Genomic DNA, 19,860 nt, shown 5'->3' on the forward strand with positions numbered 1-19,860 from the left:
CATACAATATCCATATCCAACATCATACAGACATCATACAACATCCATACACCTACAGTATACAGCGTAAACAGAAGGTCATCTTAGAGGGAAGGCACTATATTGTGATGGGAGAACGGTGCGAAAGGTGGGATTTGAGGTGAATTTCGAGGGAACCCAGAGTCCCAGCTGAAGGGCAGAGTGTTTCCAAGAATGCGGGACAGCAAATACAAATGAGGTGGAACACGAAGAACCAGAGTTAATAGGAATTAGGCCACTCTAGAATGTGGTGGAGGGAAGGAAAAGGGTGAGAAGACTAGAAAGGCAGGAAGGAGCTGGATTATAAAAGCTTTACATGCTAAAGAGGAGTTTATCGGGAGAAAACTGGAGAAGTGCCATAGGGAGTCACTGGTGCTCACTGAGTAGGAAAGGGACGTTGTCATCAGATCTGTATTTTAGGAAAATCAACTTGGTATCAGAGCCACAGATAGAATTAGATAGATCACTGAAACAGGAAGGCTTCAAATAATTAGAAGGCTATAGCACTAATCCAAAATTAGGAGGGTCTGCACTAAACTTGTGACTGTGTGTAATGGAAATGCAAATTTAAAGATCTTCCCTGCCCCTAGGCTAAAGTGCACCTGGAGCCTGGGGTGGGAGGCTTGTTTTTCAGTAAATACTTTTTGATTGGCCAGTGGGTCAATAAGGTTGTTAGATTCTCTGAGCCAGGAGAAGGCTATATAAGCCCTGATGTGAGGCTTTGTTTTGGGGGCTCAATTTGAGAAGTGTTCTGTGGTTTGATCTGGATTCTGGGAAGCCATTGTCCAGAGGCCCCCCCCTTTGAAAAACCCAGATGTTGAAACCCAGATGTTGACTGGGTATGGATGTAATGGCTGGACAGTTTGGAAAGATGTCTACTTGATCTGTTTCTCTGTCTTGATAATTCTGTCTGTGTACTTTGAAGTTTGGGGTGCTGACCTTTTTCCCTGAACAAGGTAAACGATATATGTCTGACTGATTAAAGTAAGCTTGTTAACCCATTTTGAGTTGCTTTCCTTTATCAAAGCAGATCCAAGAACCTGTGGTGGCAGCAAACCCTGAGGACTCTTGGGGTACTTGCTGCTACACTGTGTGAAAGCAAGAGAAGCAGATCTATAGGAGAGATGTTTTGAAAAGACAAGATTTGGTAATGGAATATTTGGGTGATTGAGGAGGCAAGGATGATAGCAAAGTTGTGAGCTTAGGTGATTGGATGATGGCATACTCAACCGAAAGTCTGGAAGGGGTTTGGGGGAAAGTAATGAGCTTTTTTTTTTTTAGACCTGTTAAATTTGAGATACCTACTGTTTAAACTGTCCAAGAAATAACTGGAGGTGAGTGGCTAGTTCAGGAGACCAAAGGCTAGATATATAGATTTGGAAATCCTCTGCATAGAGAAGATAATTAAACCCATGGGAGCTGATGAGATCATCAAGTGAGAGTATATTGAGCAAAAAGAGAGGGCTCAGGTTGGAACCTTGGGAGACACCCATCTTATTAGGTATGAAATGAAGTAAAGGAGATTGAGCAGCAGTTAGATAGGAGAACCAGGTAGAGTAGAGAAGTTGAGAGAAGATGTTATATAGTCAGGAAAATCTGGGCTCAAATCCTGTCTCTTCCAAATACTGTAGTTGTGACCATAGGCAAATCACTTGATCTTAGTGCCTCAGTCAACTCTCTTAAAATTAAAGTTACCAGAAATTGCCATTGTACATGACTGCAGGGAGTTTCCATGCTGGAGCTTCCCATATTAATGAAATCACGGGTCTGAACCAAAACGAGAGAAAAGACTTTCTGGATCATTGTTTAAGCAGCATTTTGAGAAAGATAAAAGATAGATATCTATGTGTGTCATAGGGATGAGAGGAAATATGGATGTGCCTTTGTAAGTAAAACATCCTATTTTTTTCTAGAGGAACTATTTTAGCTATGCTGCATGTTTCAGATTTGTTTTCTATAGCTGCTACCATAGTTAGAGCTATGGTAAGAAAGCTTTTAGACAAATGTGAGTTTCCTTTCTATTGTTCACAACCATTGCCATGATGGTAGAAGCTATGAGCAACATTAACAATCCCCATAAGAAAACCCAACTGGATCAAGAATATTTATTGTTTAGAATACCAATTGCAGTTGTAGTTGGATGGGCAGTCCTTTGAGTTAATCCATGATTACCTATATATCTTGGAGGGAAATGTTTAAAAAAGAAGAAACTAGACCCAGAACTGTAAAGTTGTGTGTGCTTGATTTTTTGGGAAAATGGCATACCTCTTTTTACAATCCCAGACTGTTTCTGACACAAAACTGCATTTAGAAACATTTAAAATAATGCGATAGGGAATAACCTCACATCTTTGGCATCTGACTTTTGCTTTATTCATGTGCCTGTTATCCTAGTTCAGGTCCTCATCACTGCTGGCCTGGACTATTCCAATGGTTACCTAATTGGTTTCTGTATTTCACATGACTATACAATATTTCATTCCAGTCAAACTGGCTTATTAGTTACCTATACTTGACATTCTACCTCCTACCTCTGTGCCTTTGCATGACCTTTTTTCCATACCTGGAATGCTATACCTCCTGACCTTCACCTCTTGGACTCTCTAGTGCCTTTCAAGGCTCAGCAGAGGTGCCACCTACTCATCCCCTGCAGTTGTTAGTGCCCACCATCTCCCCACTTCCAAAAGTACTTGGACTGTTTACTTTATATATACTTTCTATTAACTGTTATATACTGTCAATGGAAAGTAAGCTACTGGAGGGCAAGTACTGTTTGTTTGTTTTTTTTCATCTTTGTATCCCTGGTACCCAGCACAGTGTTTTACACACTGCAAGTAGATGATAAATACTTGAATTGCATCAGATCTAAACTTTATATTTCACCTAGTACCTCTTACAGTACTCATCAAAGTAGTTTTTATAAATATATATTGTATTCTTTGTGATACTTTCATAAAGTCAAATAAATGTTGATGTTCAGTTGTATTCCACTCATTGTGACTTCACAGACCACAGCACACCAATACTGTCCATGGAGTTTTCTTGGCAAGGACACTTGAGTGGTTTGCCATTTCCTTCTCCAAAAGCAAGCAGAGGTTAAGTGACTTGCTAAGGGTCACACAGCTAATATCTCAGGCTGAATTTGAACTCAGATCTTCCTGACTCCAGGACCATCATTCTGTCTAGTTGTCTCTTTGATTTTATCAAATAACATTCAAGATAATATTACAGCCTACTTAAAACCCAGAAGACACACTCCCTCCCTGCTGCCTCATGCTTGACTCTGATCTCTGCATCTTTTGCAATTACCAGACATAAAACATGAAGAGTGGAGAATATTTGTGTGAAGTCTACTAAGAATCACACCTTCAAGCCCTACTCAGAAAAAAAAAAAGAAAAAGAAAAATGTCTTCAATTAAGAACCTCTTCATTGAGCTCTCATAAAATTAATGGAGTCCAACTTTATTTACAAAGCATCTTTCAAAAAGGTATGTATCTCACATACCATACATAAAAGATTGTGTCTCATCTATACTTTTTTATAGCGATCTTTTTCTTTAAAAAAATACATTTCATTTTTTCCAATTAGCAAAATCTTCTACCTTCTCTCCCTCCAACCTCAACCCATCTCCCTCTAGTTGAGAATGAAAGAAAAACAAAACCCATCACAAACATAGTCAAACAAAATGAATTTCTCCTTTGGCCATGTCCAAATGTCCAAACTGATGATTCTGCACTGTCAAGAGGTAGGTAGCATGTCTCATCACTAGTTCTCTGAAAGTGTGACTATTCACTACAGTGATCAGAATATTTAATTCTTTCAAAGTTGTTTGTCATTACCATATTGTTTTCATTGTTCTCTAGTTCTGTTCACTTTGCTTTCCACAGTTCATACAAAAATTCCCAGGTTTCTCTAAAACCAAGCCCTTCATTTCTTATAGCACAATAGTATTTTATCACATTTATATACTATAACTTGATTGGCCATTCTCCAACTTATGGTAACTCCCTCAGATTCCCATCCTTTGCCACCTCAAAAAAAAATATGCTTTTCTGTCCATAGAATTTGTTTTGTTAAGGACTAATCTCTCCCTTAATTTGCCTTTCCTGTAATTACCCCTTATCCTACTCTCTCAATTTCCCTGTTGAGTGAAATGTATTTTTGTACTTTTGTATTTTTGAAATGTATTTCAACTCTAGTGTGTGTGTGTGTGTGTGTGTGTATTCTTCCCTCCTTTGACCAATTCAGACAAGAGCAAAGTTCAAGTATCAGACACTCCAACCTACCTCTTCTTTCTTGTTTGTATAGACTTCTACTTATATACCTATACTTATATATACTTAATATTCTACTTATATACTTATACTTAATTTTTATATATATAAAAATTATGTGAGATAATTTTCCCTAACTTTTTTCCAGTGTTTTCTTGCCCTCACTTTCAATCTTTTCTAGAGGTCCTCAAGACATAACAGAATCACTCCAAGACCTTGTTTAATTAATTTCCATGACCCCTGATGACAGTGTTCAGAGAGGACTCATATATCATTTCCCCACATTTGTATGTAAATTAACAGATCCTTATTTCGTCCCTTAAGTTCCCTCATCTTTGCCTTTTTGTTTCTCTTAATTCCTATGTTTAAATTTTGAACTTTCTGTGCAGTTCTGGTCTTTTCATCACCAATGCTTAGAAATATTCTATTTTGTTAAAGATCCATTTCCCTTCCTCTAGGATTACATTTAGTTTTACTGGCTAATTTATTCTTGGTTGTAAACCCATATCCTTTTCCACGGGTACTATCATACTGTAAGGTCTCTGGTCCTTTATAGTGGTTACTCCTATGACTTCAGCCAGAAATCTTGTATTTTTCTTTGACATGGATGCTCTTAATTTTGACCACAATGTTCCTGGGAGTTTTCTTTTTTTTTTTCCAGGAAGTAGTCAATGGATTCTTTCTAGTTCTACTTTGCCCTGTGGTTCTAAGAGATCTGGGCAGTTTTCCTTTAAGAGTTCCTGAAATTACCTGTCAGATCTATGGAAAGGAATAGAACAAGAAAAGGGTTCACAGAATACTTCTGGGAGTCAAGATGGTGGAGTAGAAGCAGGACCTCCCTGCTGTTCCAGCTTCCATTCCCCAATCCATGTAAAAAGGGGACTCTAAACAAACTTTGGAGCTGCAGAACCCACAAAATGACACAGAGAAGCTAACCTCCCACTGAGGACACCCCGGCAGGCCTGCAGGAATCAGCCAGTGCAGCACTCTGGAAGCCCAGCCCAGGCCCCCATGAGCCAGAGGTTTTAGCCGCTGGGTGGGGCTGACCTGCCTCCAGCCAGAGGGACTCCTGATCACCAGCAGCTGTGGTCTTCTCCAGATTTATCAACACAAAGATGCTAAGGACAAATTGAGAGGTCGATGCAGTGTGGACTTTGGGACCAGTAGTTAGGAGTGCATCAGCTTCTGCCCACAGGGTGAGAAGCTGCTGAGATGCCCAGCACAGCCAGCGCCAAGTGGCAGCTTCAGCTCCTGGCCTGCAGACTATAGGGGGACCAAGCGACCAGGCTGAGGGGTAATCAGTCTTGCTTTAACCTGCTTGGATCTGGATTGCAGTCTAGAGTGGAGGTCGTGGGGTTCATGACTAGCTTGCCAGAGTGTGTGGAGGCCTCAGAGAGGGCACCCATCTAATACCTCCAGCAGCTGAGAAAACCCCAGCGTTTGGGATGAAAGCTCCCCTGTCTGGTGGCAGAGCCCTACTGTGGCAAAAAGCCCAGGGGTCAAGTGACTGAGGGGAGACATGACCAGACAAAGGAAACAAAACAAACAGAAGACTCCAACATTAGACTCCTATTTTGGGGACAAAAAGGAGCAAAGCATGGAACAGGAGGAAGACAGTGAAGTCAGAACTCCTGCACCAAAAGCTTCAAAGGAAAATACGAGCTGGTTACAAGCCATAGAGGACCTTAAGAAGCAGATAAGAGAAGTGGAGGAAAAATTGGAAAGAGAAATGAGAACGATGCAAGAAAATTACGAAATGAGAGTCAACAGTCTGACTGAGGAAAATCATACCTTAAAAAATAGACTGACTCAATTGGCAAAAGAGGCTCAAAAAGGCAATGAGGAGAAGAATGCCTTAAAAAGCTGAATTTGTCAGGTGGAAAAAGAATCTCAAAAGCTCACTGAGGAGAATCATTGCTTCAGAATTAGACTGGAGCAAATGGGAGCTAATGACTTTATGAGAAATCAAGATGCTGTTAAACAGATCCAAACAAATGAAAGAATAGAAGGCAATGTGAAATATTTCATGGGAAAAACCACTGACCTGGAAAATAGATCCAGGAGAGATCATTTAAAAATTATTGGACTGCCTGAAAGCCATGATCAGGGAAAGAATCTAGAAATCATCCAAGAAATTCTCAAGGAAAATTGCCCTGATGTTCTAGAACCAGAAGGCAAAATAGAGGTTGAAAGAATCCACTGATCACCTCCTGAAAAAGATCCCAAAAAGAAAACTCCTAGGAATATTATAGCCAGGTTCCAAAATTCCCAGATCAAGGAGAGAATATTGCAAGCAGACAGGAAGAAACAATTTGAATATTGTGGAAACAATCAGGATAACACAGGACCTGGCAGCTTCTACACTGAAGGATTGAAGGGCCTGCAATAGGATATTCCAGAGGGCAGAGGAGCTGGGATTAAAACCAAGAATCACCTACCCAGCAAAACTGAGTATCATGTTTCAGGGAAAAATATGGTCATTCAGTGGTATAGAGGACTTTCAAGCATTCTTGATGGAAAAACCAGAGTTGAATAGAAAATTTGACATTCAGATACAAGAAGCAAGAGAAGCATGAGAAGGTAAACAGGGAAAAGAAATCATAAGGAAATTATCCAAGTTTAACTATTAACATTCCTACATGAAAAACAATAATTGTAACTTATGAAACTTTTCTCAGTAGTTGAAGGGAATAGAAATGTATATGTCTACATTGGAGGGTATAAGGGCATATGAATACATATGTGAATGTGTGTATATATGCTTACAGGTATACATAGATAAAGGGCACAGGACAAATTTAATAGAAAGGGATGATACTTAAAAGGTGAAATTAAGAGGTGAGAGGAATATAATGAGAGGAGATGGGGAGAGACAGAATGGGGTAAACTATCTCATAAAGAAGAGACAAGGGAAAAGGGTTACAATGGAGGGGAAGAATAGGAAGGCAAAAGGGTATGGGTCAACCTTATTCTCACTGAATTTGGCTCGGGGAGGGAATGCAATACACACTAAATAGGGTATCTCACCCTACAGGAGAGTAGGGGGAAGGGGATGAGAGGAGGCATGATGGAAGGGAGGGCAGGCTCAGGGGGAGGAAAGTTGGAAGCACTCACTTTTGAAAAGGGAAGGGATCAAAGTAGAGAATAGAACAAGTGGGTGGTGGGATAGGAGGGAGGGAAATATAGTCAGTCTTTTACAATATATCTTATATGTTAATGTTTTGCATTAGCTACACATGTACAACCTATACTGAACTGCTTATCTTCCCAGTAAGGGTGACAAGGGAGGAAGAGAATGAATCTGGAATTCAAAGATTTAAAATCAAATGTTTAAAATTATATATATAATTATTATTAATACTATCTTACATGTAATTGGGAAAGAAGATATACAGGCACTGGAGCATAGAGATCCACCATGCCCTACTGTAAAAGGCTAAGGGATTATGGGAGAAGATATGGGAGAGAGCAGATTGGAGGAGGGGATAGCCTGTCGGACTGCAGTTCTGGGGTGGTGGGTAGGGGAAGAACAGGGAGAAAATTTGTAACTCAAAATCTGGTGGAAATTAATGATGTAAATCAGAAGTTAATAAAGCATTTAAAAATACATAAAAAAGAAAAAGATTCACAGGAGGTAAATGGATATTTTTGGTTATATAAAATTATGAAGATTTTGCACAAACAATGAATACAGCTAAAATTAGAAGAAAACAGGAAACTGGGAAAAACCTTTTGTAGCATATTTCTCTGATAAAAGTCTCATTTCTAAGACAAATAGGCAACTAAGTGAAATCAAAAGATATGAATAGACAGTTTTCAGAGGAAGAAAAGCTATCAATAGTCATATGAAAAATGCAGTAAATCAGTAATAACTAGAGAGGCAAGAATCAACAACTCTGAGGTACTATTTCACATCCATCAGATTGGTCAAGATGACAGAAAAAGGAAAAGTGACATGTTTTGGGGAAGGCAGCTGTGGAAAAACAGAAACACTAATGCGTTATTGATGGAGCTGTGAACTAGTCCAACCATCCTGAAAAGCAATTTGGAACTATGCTCCCGAAGCTATTAAACTGTGTATACCCTTTGACCAGCTACCCAAAGAGATCAAAAAAGGAGGAAAAGGACCCCTGTGATTTATTGCAGCTCTTTTTGTAGTGGCAAAGAATTGGAAATTGAAGGGATGTCCATCAAATGGGGAAAGCTGAACAAGTTTTGGAATATAAATGTGATAAAACAGTATTGTGTTATAAGAAATAAAGGGGTTGGTTTTAGAAAAACCTGGGAAGACTTGTATTCTCTGACAGGAAATGAAGTGAGCATAACTAGAAGTATAATTTATACATTACAGCAATATTGAAAAGATAATCAGCTTTAAAAACCTTAGTAATTCTGATCAACACAATGAGCAGTTTTTCCAAAGGACTCATAATTAAACATACTATCCAACCCCAGACTGTTGATAGACTCAGAATGTAGATTAAAATATATTGTCTTGGGGCGATTAGATGGTGCGGTAAATAGAGCACCAGCCCTGGAGTCAGGAGGACCTGAGTTCAAATCCTGCCTCAGACACTTGACACACTTAATAGCCTTGTGACTTTGGGCAAGTCACTTAACCCCAATTGCCCTCCAAAAAAAAAAAAAGGCAAAAAAAGAATATATTTTCTTTTTGGAGGGGGAACATGTTTAAAGCAGGAATTTGTTTTGCAGATCTATGTATATTTGTAATATATATATACTTTTAATATATGTTTTCTAGATCAAGTTGTTTTTGCCATGAGAAAACTTATATTTTCTTCTATTTTTTGATCTTTAGACTTTGCTTTAATATTTCTTTTTATCTCATAGATTCACTGGCTTCCATTTAGGCCCTTCTAAATTTCAGAGTTTGATGCTTGAGCAATGTGTTGTACTTCTTGTAACAAACTCTTCATTTCCTTTCTAATTATTTCTTCAATACTTCTCATTTCTCTCCCAATTTTTTCCCTTCAAGCCTCTCATTTATTAAATACATACATTTTTATTTTATTTTTTATGTTTCATTGTATTTTTGTTAAACATTTTCTTTTTTAAAAATTTAGTTTCCAACCTTCACTTTTTTTTTTTTTAAGCAATCGGGGTTAAGTAACTTGCTCAAGGTTACACAGTCAGGTGTTTCTGGGTGGGTGCTAAGTGTCTGAGCCCAGGATTCGATCGCCAGGTCATCCTGACACTGGAGCCAGTGCTCTTATTCGCTGTGCTACCTGGCCACCCCCCAACATTCACTTTTATAAGATTTTGAGTTTAAAAAATTTTCCCCTCCCTAAGACATGAAAGATGGCATGCAATCTGATAAAGTCTATACATGTACAATCATTTTAAACATATTTCCACATTAGTCATGCTGTAAAAAAAGAATCAGAATAGGGAAAAAAAAACACAAGAAAGTAAGAAAAAAAAGAAAAATAGTATGCTTCAATCTACATTCAGACTCCATAGTTTTTTCTTTGGGTGTGGAAAGCATATTCTGTCTTGAGTCTTTTGGAACTGTCTTAGATCATTGTATTACTGAGAAGAGCTAAGTCTATCAAAGTTGTTCATCACACAATGTTGCTGTTACTGTGTACGATGTTCTCTTGGTTCTGTTCATTTCACTCAGCATCAGTTCATGTAAGCCTTTCCAGGTTTTTCTGAAATCTGCCTGCTCATCATTTCTTATGGTACAGTAGTATTCCATTACATTCATGTGCCACAACTTGTTCAGTCATTCCCCAATTGATGGGCATCCCCTCAATTTCCAATTCTTTGCCACCACAAAAAAAGTTGCTATAAATATTTTTGTACATGAACAAATACACACATGTTTTAAACTCTCTTTAAGATGCTTGCTTCAGGGGTGGCTAGGGAGTGCAGTGAGTAGAGCACCAGCCCTGGAGTCAGGAGGACCTGGGTTCAAATACGGCCTCAGACACTTAACACTTACTAGCTGTGTTGGGCAAGTCACTTAACCCCAATTGCCTTGGGGCCCTCCCACCTCCAAAAAGAAAAAAAATGCTTCATTTCTTCTAGGAATTCTAGTTGAATTTGTGCCCAGGCCATATATTTCTTTGAGTATGTGCTTGCAGAGGTTTTGACGTCATTCTCTTCTGGGTTTGTATCTTTGGTTTTTATATTAGGGTTATTTTTTTGTTTATTCAATCTTTCCACTTCCTTTCTGCTTTCAGACTTGATGTTAGGCCTGGCCTTGACATGCTTCTGGAAGGAAGGTTAGGGCTGGTTCTGTTTATTAGAGGTATCAAGCATTGTTTTATTTCAGGATCTCAGGGACAGCTCAGGCTGGTAAAGGGCAAGCTTTCAGTGCTCTCAAAGTTGTCTGATCTAAGGCAAAGTCTAATCACTGCCCCTGATTTGGGTCTGAACAACAATAGACTGCAGCAGGACTGACCCCTATCTGGCAGCTGGAAAGTTCTAGTTCAGTGACAGAACTATAGCATTGTCTTTGATGAGGGAATGGACTGGGTACTGGAAATGAGACCCTGCTCTGCTCCTGGGATCTGAGCCAGACAGCTCATGCTTAAGTTCTGAACTTGTTAATGTACCACCTAGAGACAGTGGCTGCTACCTGCCCTGGAACACTCCTGCTAGACACAAGTTATCTTAGTCTACTCTGGGTCTGTGACCTAGTAATCAGTATTGGGTGACATAGCTGCCAGGTAGCACCAGTTCCCTTTTGGTGGCCTATTATGGTTTTGGACCCCTTCTTGCCCCAATGCTAAACCCTTATCTGTGTACTTAAGTGCTCCAGATGACCACATGCTCCTGGCCAAACATGTTTTCAGTGTCTACAGAGCTCTCTGTTTCTCTGTACCAACCTGAGCCAGAAAAATCAGTCACTGTGATTTTTTTCCCTTGGATTTCCTCATCAGTATTCCGTATTTCTTTATGTTTGGAGGAGTTGGGTGGGTGGGGGGGAAGTTTGCTGTACTTTTTCCCACTACTACACCATCTTGGCTTTGCCTTCCTCATCTTTACTTTGTATTCCAGTCCTTGTCTAATACAAGTGCTCATACAGGCCTTTAATAAATGTTTGCTGAATTACTGGAGATGTTAATAATTATTACAGAACATTTATAACATATTTAAAATGTGACAGTGATCATATTCATTATATTTTGAGCACAGTTCTGTATAAGCCCTGTCCAAGCACTGGGTAACAGACTCATCTGCTGCCCTAACCTTACATTGCTTCTATTCTGAGAACCTATCTATGTCTATCTATGTGCTATCTATGTCTCTGCTCTGAGCTTCTTTTTGTCTCCACTTCTATATAGTAAGGCCTGATCTGTAGATAAGTTATAAATGTGAAGAATAAAGTCCCATCCTTGGACAGCTGCTGCTATTGCTTTCATATCTGTTTAATCCTTGATCCTAGCTTCTACATCTTAGATGTCTTAACACAGGTCGAATTCTTTTGAGTATTTGTGAATTTCATTAAAGAGACTGAGTAGTATTATAGGGCTTGATATAATCAGCACTGTGTTATCCATAAACAGGAACATCTAGAAGACCTTACTATATATATAAATTCCTCTTCTATATGGAGTCTATGGGAGGCATGGTCCATAACCATGGCATACACAATAGCAAATATGTTTTATGCCTCACTTTATGACTCAACATGCTAATAATCAGAGGATCTTTGAACAAAGTTTTTTTTTTTTCATTACATTTAGCTCAAGGAATCTACTATGATCTTAACTCAAGGTGTCTATGGGGCTGCATTTTGCTTTTTTTTTTTGCCTATATTACTGAAAGTGATGCAATGCCAATAATTTCAAGTAGGTGATCCAAGGGAACAAAAGCAAGATGCAAAAAAAACAAAAAACCAAGCCCCAAACCCAACAACAACAACAACAAACTTCAGTGCCTCCTAATGGCTTCTAGGATACAATATGAATCCCTCAGTCTAGTATGCAAAGCCCCTCAGAGTCCTCTGACCTCTATAGTTCAGTGAGAGAGTCTGATATTTGAATCCTGGTGCTTGACTAGAAAATAATAGTTTGGATTAGTAATTAGCTTTTAAATTGTGGATTTCGAATAATTTAGTAATCTGGTCATCTAAACAAAATCTGCTTCAGTTTACCTTCCTAAATTTATTTTGCATTTTTCCCTTTCACAATTCTGTTTCCAGCTGAACTAAATTACTATCTCTTCCCTTGAAATCAACATTTCATCTTCCTCTTCTACATGTGCATTTGCACATACTACCCACATATTCCTGAGACGTACTTCCTTTTCATCGCTACCTCTCAGAATCCTTGTCTTCTTTCAAGAGTCAACTCAGGGGTTGCTTCTGTGAAGCTTTAGGGATTGCCCAAATTCTTTGTACTCTCTCCATTCTCAAATTATTGTCCTTTCAATTATCTGGATATATGTTGTGTCCCTGGTAAAATACAAGTTCTTTGAAGACAAGAAGCATTTTAAAAAATTGTTGTGTTCACATTACCTTGTACATATTAGGCACTTAATGTCTACTGAACTGAGTTGAGTGGAAATGTGACTGATTACTACTGGGTCACTATTAGGGAAAATATTAAACATATTTGATCACATTAATAAAAAGAAAAACAAAAATCATAGGATCATATCAATATGCAGAAAAACTTTCCAGAAGATTCAATATCTATTCTTGTTTAAAAAAAAACTTAGAAAACCTAAGAAGATAAATATTTATATAATATGATAAATATGATTAATCCAACCAATAAAACCAAGCTCCACATTATTTAGAATGGGGATAACTAAGAGGCTTTTCCAATAAGATTGGGGCAAAGCAAGGGTGTCTATTATTATTATTATCCAAAATTTATATAATTCCTTTAGGTTTAAAAAACACTCTACAAATATGATCTCCTTTGATCCTCACACAACGCTGGGAGACAGGTGTCATTATTATCCTCATTTCATAGATGAGGAAACAGAGGTAAACAGAGTTGTTAAGTGACTCGCCTAGAGTCACAAGGCTTGTATGTGCTAGTCTGAGGTGGGTTTTGATATCAAGTCTTCCTAACGACAAGTCAAGACCTCTATCCACTATGACACCTACCTGCCTTGATTAAGCCATTATATTGCTAGTGTTGTTGGCTGCAGCAATGATAAGAAGAAATGGAGAGAATAAGCATAGGCAAAGAGAAAACAAAATGATCATCTTCTACAGATGATATGATGATTTAGAGAACCTCAAGATTCAACTAAAAACTAATTGAAACAATTAGCAACTTTAGAAAAGTTGAAGGATATAAAATAATCCTACGTAAGTCATTATCCTTTTATATTACCAACAAAATCCAGCAGGAAGAGCTATAAAAATAAAAATAAATTTCATTTAAAATAATTACAGGAGATATAAAATAGTCTACCTGAAAAGACATATACATCAAATATATGGACACAACTACAAAGCACTCTTTATACAAATAAAGCCAGATTTAAATAATTTGGGAAATAGTATTTGCTCATGGGTAGGCTGAACCAATATAATCAAAATGACAATACCACCTTAATTAATTAACTAATTTATTACCATAGCAATTAAACTATCAAAGGATTACATTATAGAACTAGAAAAAATAATGAAGTTCATCTGGAGAAATAAAAGGTCAAGAACAGGGGTGGAGAACCTGTAGCCTTGAGGCCACATGTGGCCCTCTAGGTCCTCAAGTGCAGCAGCCCTTTGACTGAATCCAAACTTCAAACTTTTAATAAAAGGATTTGTTCTGTAAAACTTGGACTCAGTAAAAAGGCTGCACCAAAGGACCTAGAAGACCACATGTAGCCTCAAGACCACAGGTTCCTCACCCCTGGTCAAGAATTTCAAGTGAATTGATGAAACAAAAATAAGGAAAAAGCAGTATCAGATTTCTACTACAAAGCAATAATCATCAAAATAATTTAGTACTGGTGAAAAATCGGAAAGGTTGATCAGTGGGACAGATTATGTAAACAATATACAAAAGGAAATAAACATGATAACCTAGTGCCTGATAAACCCAAAGATTCCATTGATTAGGGTAAGAAGTTACAATTTTACAAAAAGTGCCAGAAATCAGTGTGGCAAAAACTAGATATAGGCTGATGTCCTATGTGTACCAAGATAAACTCCAAATGGATATGACTTAGACATAAAGGGTGATGTCGTAAGTAACATAGACAAGCAAGGAAAAAATATTCTGTCACATAGGAGATAAGTTCATGATGAAATAAGAGATAAAAAGATCACAGCAATTTTGATTATATAAAATCACAAAGTTTTCACAAATAAAACCAATGGAACTAAAATGTGAAGAGAAGGAAGTAAAGGGGGCGGGGAACCTTTGTGGCAACATTTTGTGATAAAGTTCCCTTTTCTAAGATATATAGGGAACTGGTCAAAATTTATAAGAATAAGAGTCATTCTCAAACTGATAGTCAAGAGATATAAACAAGCAGTTTTCAGAGAAAGGAATCCAAGATGTCAATAGCCATATTTTAAAAAACGCTTTAAGTCACTAATAGAGGAAGATAAAACAACTCAGATTCTACCTCATACCAACCAGATTGGCAAAGGTGACAAAAAAATAGGAAAAAGGTTCTGCCACTTTGAAGGATCTGTGGTCTTATTAGGAAAGGTTTTCTCTTGGAAGAATTAATTCCTCCATACCTTCTCATTCTGTACAATACTTGCCTTTGTCTTTCAGTAAATCTCCTGCAGAGAACACAAAGACTCAAAAATCTCTGATTTTCTAGTCCTGTCCTCTCTTGAGCTCTAGATTCACATCTCCAGTCACCTTTGGGATATCTCTACTTTGAAATTCTACTGGTATTTCAAGATCAATATATCTAAAACTTCACTATTTCTATCTGTTGCACCACCATTTATTGGGTCTTCTATATTTATAGCCTTAGGCTTATCTTTAATTCTTCTGTCTTCCTCACCTCATATTCCATCAATAATCAAAGCCTATCTCCACATCTTTTGAATCCCTAATCTCTCGTCTTACGTTTTGGTCCCTATGTTACCAACTGCCTGTTAGACATCTCCATCTGGATGCATCTCAAACTCAACATGTCTAAAACAGAAGTTCCCCCCTCCCTCAAAATCCTCCCCTCTTTCATAGGATTATAGTTTGATTTAAAGGCCTTCTAAGTCAAACTCTTCTTTTTGCAAGTGCAGAAAATAAGACACAGAGAGGTTAGTGTCTTGTCCAAATCCAGGATTTGCACCCTCATCTGATTCCAAACCCTGAACTCTTTTAACTATATAACACGATGCCTCAATTTCCCCTTTTCTATTGATACTACTACTATTCTTCCAGTCACTCAGGTTCACAGTCTGGAGGCTTGTCCTGGACTCTTTCTTCTCCCTTAATCTTCATATCCAATTAGTTGTTAAGTCTTGTCATTCCTACTTCCCCAACTCTCTCATATCCATCCTCTTCCCTGACTCATACAGCCTCTGCCCTAGTTCAAACCCTCATTGCCTTTTGTTTGGATTATTTGTAATAGCTTCCCTAATTGTATCTTAGTACTTTCAGTCTCTCCCTTCTTCAATCCATTCTCAACGCCAGCTACCAAATTCACATTCCTAAAACTCACCTCTGAACTTGCCAATCCCTTACTCAGAAATCTTATGTGCATTCTTTGTCTCCAGGATAAAATGTAAAATCATTAGTTTCACATTCACAATATGCAATATGACTCCCACTTACATTTCTAGTTTTCTTTCATCTTATTCCCTTTAGTACCATCTTCAATTCAATCAAACTGACCTGCTAGTAACTGAATCAAATACTCCAACTCTCATCTCCATTCCTTTGCACAACTGGTCCTCTAGTTTCTAAAAGGCACTTCCTGTGTATCTCTGTCTCAAAGACTGAGTTTCCTTCAAAGCATAGCTCAGGTGCCATCTCATACATAAGGCCTTTTCTAATCCTCCCAGTTAATAACACCCTTTCTATCTTGAAATTATTTTGTATTCAGTAATCAGTCACCTAGAATTTATTAAACATTTAACTATGTGCTAGGAACTGTGCTAAGCACTGGGGATATAAAGGAAGACAAAAACAAAACAAAACCAAAAAAAACCACCAAACCCAACGATCCCCTCCATTCTTAAGGAATCTAATGGGGGAAGCATGCAAATAATTAAAAAGATATTAACAGGATAAACTGGAGGTAATCTGAGGGAAGACATTAAGACATTAAGCACTAGAAGGCTTCTTGCAGAAGGTAGGACTAGCTGAGACTTGAAGAAAGTCTGGGAAGCTAACAGATGGAGATGAGAAAGGAGAGCTTTCCAGACCTAGGGAGCAAGCCAGTGAAAATTGTATCCTACCTTTCCTTACAAAGTGTCTTTCAAAAAGTCATGTATTGATAGATTCTGTGTCTCATCTATGCTTTGTATCCTCACCAGCCCGACTAGTATAAGTGCTCACATTGTCACTTAATACAGATTTGCTGAATCATTAGTGATTTAAATATGGAGGATAGTTATTACAAAATACACAACTTATATTAAGAATGCTACATGGGGTGGCTAGGTGACACAGTAAAGAGAGCACCAGCCCTGGAGTCAGGAGGACCTGAGTTCAAATCCGGCCTCAGACACTTAACACAAAAACTAGCTGTGTGACCTTGAGCAAGTCACTTAACCCCAATTGCCCTGCAAAAGGCAAAAAAAAAAAAAAAAAGAATGCTATAGCTGGTATTGAGAGGGTAATCACCAATTTACTAAAAACACTTTGAAGAGGAGTAACAGCATCAATGGCTTGGGTGATGCTTTGCTATAAAGTTGCCATAGCTCTTGATTTATTAGAGTATACCACAGGATCTTTAAAGTTTTTATTTCCTTTCAGTAGAGATAATAAGGCCATATCAGGTCAGCATCTCAGTCTCACTTTTTATACATTCCCCAAAGAATCTAGAGAATATGCTCATAACCGAACTTGCCAGATGGTAATTTCCTCCATTCTGCTAAAACCATAAAGCTCTTTCTACAAATGACAATACATTTCTGGGTGTATTGACGTCATTTATCATTTACATGCTCCTGATAGATTGACACAGATTATATCATAATTATCTTGGTATCTCACAGGGATCTTAGTTACCTTTGCATCTCTCCTAACACCTGGCATGTACCTTGCACATAATAAACAGTTCTTGAACAAAAAGAATACACAAGGCCAACATTATATCAAATTTCAACCTGCTGCATACCGATTTTTTTTTCAAAGCAGAATTAAGGATTTCTTAAGGACAATGCGCAAGAATTCTGATACAAATACTCAAGTGAAATAGAGCTCACTCAAGAAAAAACGTCATGCTTGAAATTCCAATACACTTTTTAACATATACACAAACACACCTCCCTGAGGTTTCCAGCTCTAGAGTAACTTCAGTGCAGTGTGGAGCAAGAGGCGTCTCTGCACCCGTGGACATGTGTATTCCTCTGGCGGGGGACCTTGTCCATCAATAAAAACTCCCTCTCCACCACGGCCCTGGAGGGTGATACAACGAAGGGACATTTCACCAGCTTGAGAGCAGCGTTTTGGTTCTCTCCCGCTTTTTCTCTTGGGCGGGTGTTAGGAATTTAAACCTTAAATTGTATTGGCACAGTTTTAAGGACTTGACACAAGGCCCCGGCCCAGGCAGGTACAGGTGTATCTTCTGAAAAGCCACCAAGCTGGTTGGATCTGGAGCATCGATCTCCAGGTTGGCCACAGGGCAGTCACTCGTTCCTCCACAGGAACCCGCAAAGACCCTCCAAGAACCAGCGGGGCTGCCACGTGCTCCAGGACAGGGAGCGCCGGCGACCACGAAGCCCCAGGTCTTGAAAGAAGAAGGCAAAAAGTGATGCAAGCCTTCATCCCGAGCAAGCCTTATGTCTGCCCTCTCCTGACTGGCAGCAAGGACAACAGCCGTGTTTCTGAGTGGGTGACTGTGAAGATCTGTCCCTAGAGACAAGCTGCTTCCGCCATCGGGGAACTGGCCACACTCTCCTCGCAACTTCACAGTTTCAGTCCCTTCTCGGAAACAGTTCTGCCTGCGTCACAGGGCCACGTGGTCTAGTTCCCTCCCCCCATCTTCATCTGAATTGTTGACAGCATCACCGTGTCACGTGATCTGACGTAATTGTCCTTCCTCTAGCCTGAAATCTCTGGAGCAGGCTGCATCACTCCCTCTCGGGTCTCCGACTCCTCCCCACTCGGACGAGTCTAAGATTGCATCTAGGGGGAACTAGCAAATGCTTGGTTGTGATACGGTTTCACTTTCTCACTATTAGAAGGAAATGAGGATAATATAAGGCACATTGAATTAAATAATAGTGCTTTAGCCAAAAGCTTGATGTTTTTCTGATGAAGGTAGTAGAATTCCTTCAGATTCCTTCCTTTCCTCCCCCCCTACAAAGTTGTCATAGTGGTACAGGCGGAGGGCGGAGGGATCTTTTGTGCAGCGGAGGAAGAAGTCATTGCGGGTTGTTTGTGAAGCTTTGGTGGTGGCGGTGCTCCTGAGTGCTAAGGCAGGGGGGGTGGGGGGTGGGGAGCTCGGGACTCTTTTCTCTCACACAGACCTCGGGGGAGCGGGGGGATCATGTCGACCCCGGCCAGGAGGAGGCTCATGCGGGACTTCAAGCGGTAACTGCCCCCCGTAGATGTCCCTGTCCGATCTTCCGGTCGTCTTCCTCTCTTCCCCGAAGCCTTTTGGCAGGAGAGGAGACTGGGGACCAATCAGGCCAGGCCGCAGGGCACCTTCCTTTTAGCTCCGCGACGCGGCCTGGCCTGACTTAGATCCCGGGTTGGGGCTGGGGTAGGGCCCGGCTGGAGCTCGCAGCACTCTGTCGTCCTTCGGCTCCGGGCCAAGGAAATTACAATTTTCTCTTCCCTTTCTTGGGTGAAAACGGGGGTGGGGTGGGGGTGGGGGACTGCCCAGGCCTCCAGCTTCGCCCACCTCTGCGTCCGACCCCCTCGTCTTTGGGGAACGGAGGGCCTGTCTCAGCCTCTTCTGTTTTTGTAATAGAGGCCGGCGATCGGACACCCCCATGTTTGGAGCGGGGGGGGGGGGGGGGGGGGGAAGGGAAGGGGCTGGCTTCTTTGCCAGCCTGGGTCTTGTTATTTGTTATTTTAACGAGGCGAATGTCGGGTGATAGCCCCACGTCCAGCCTCGGTTTCGTTTCTTTTTGTGTGCCCTAGCGGGGTGTCCTTTCCTCTGGAGTCAGCTGCCCTTCCCCCAACCGGAATCTGAATTCTGTATGTTTTCTAACTGAATCCCACACCCCTTCTCCTGGGTTGGGGCTGGGCCTAGAGTAACCCCGGTCCCCTCGGTGAAGGTGAAGTTGGTGGAAGCTGGAGATTAATCCTCTTCCTCCCCTCCCCCTTCCTCCCCCCCTCCCCGGGGGGAAAAAGCAAAAACAAAAACAGCCTTGCTGGGTGCTGAGCCAACCCAAACCTCGGTGCCAGTGCTTTTAAGGGCTAGTGAAGGGTCTGGCGGGGACCAGCTCCTCCTCTCCGGTGCCAATGCCTTTAGAAGCTAGTGAGGGGTCTGGCG

The 19,860-nt window shown here is 40.0% G+C and overlaps 2 protein-coding genes and 1 long non-coding RNA gene across 4 annotated transcripts in view; 2 read left to right on the forward strand and 1 right to left on the reverse strand.

Moving 5' to 3' along the window:
- Positions 1-6,527, forward strand: part of LOC138164223 (uncharacterized) — a 6,876-nt gene extending 349 nt beyond the window's left edge. Inside the window, exons 2-3 of the long non-coding RNA XR_011169010.1 lie at positions 3,331-3,506; positions 4,955-6,527. This is a non-coding gene — a long non-coding RNA (uncharacterized lncRNA). The remainder of the gene's footprint in view (positions 1-3,330; positions 3,507-4,954) is intronic.
- The window catches only part of CDKL3 (cyclin dependent kinase like 3), a 90,517-nt gene extending 71,854 nt beyond the window's left edge, over positions 1-18,663 (reverse strand). The window contains exon 1 of one of the 2 annotated variants that reach the window (XM_069091841.1): positions 17,681-18,663. The gene's annotated coding sequence lies outside the window, so the exon portion shown is untranslated. The remainder of the gene's footprint in view (positions 1-17,680) is intronic. The other variant, XM_069091840.1, reaches the window with a different exon arrangement.
- A 147-nt stretch (positions 18,664-18,810) lies between these two features.
- UBE2B (ubiquitin conjugating enzyme E2 B) overlaps positions 18,811-19,860 on the forward strand; it is a 12,006-nt gene continuing 10,956 nt past the window's right edge. The window contains exon 1 of the mRNA XM_069091844.1: positions 18,811-18,950. Within this exon, the coding sequence (XP_068947945.1) occupies positions 18,907-18,950 (44 nt within the window). The 5' untranslated portion in view covers positions 18,811-18,906. The remainder of the gene's footprint in view (positions 18,951-19,860) is intronic.

This window comes from Petaurus breviceps, unplaced genomic scaffold (genome assembly GCF_028583685.1).
Source record: "Petaurus breviceps papuanus isolate PSGF00001 unplaced genomic scaffold, PetGlider_PUasm1.0 189, whole genome shotgun sequence".
NCBI lineage: Eukaryota > Metazoa > Chordata > Mammalia > Diprotodontia > Petauridae > Petaurus > Petaurus breviceps.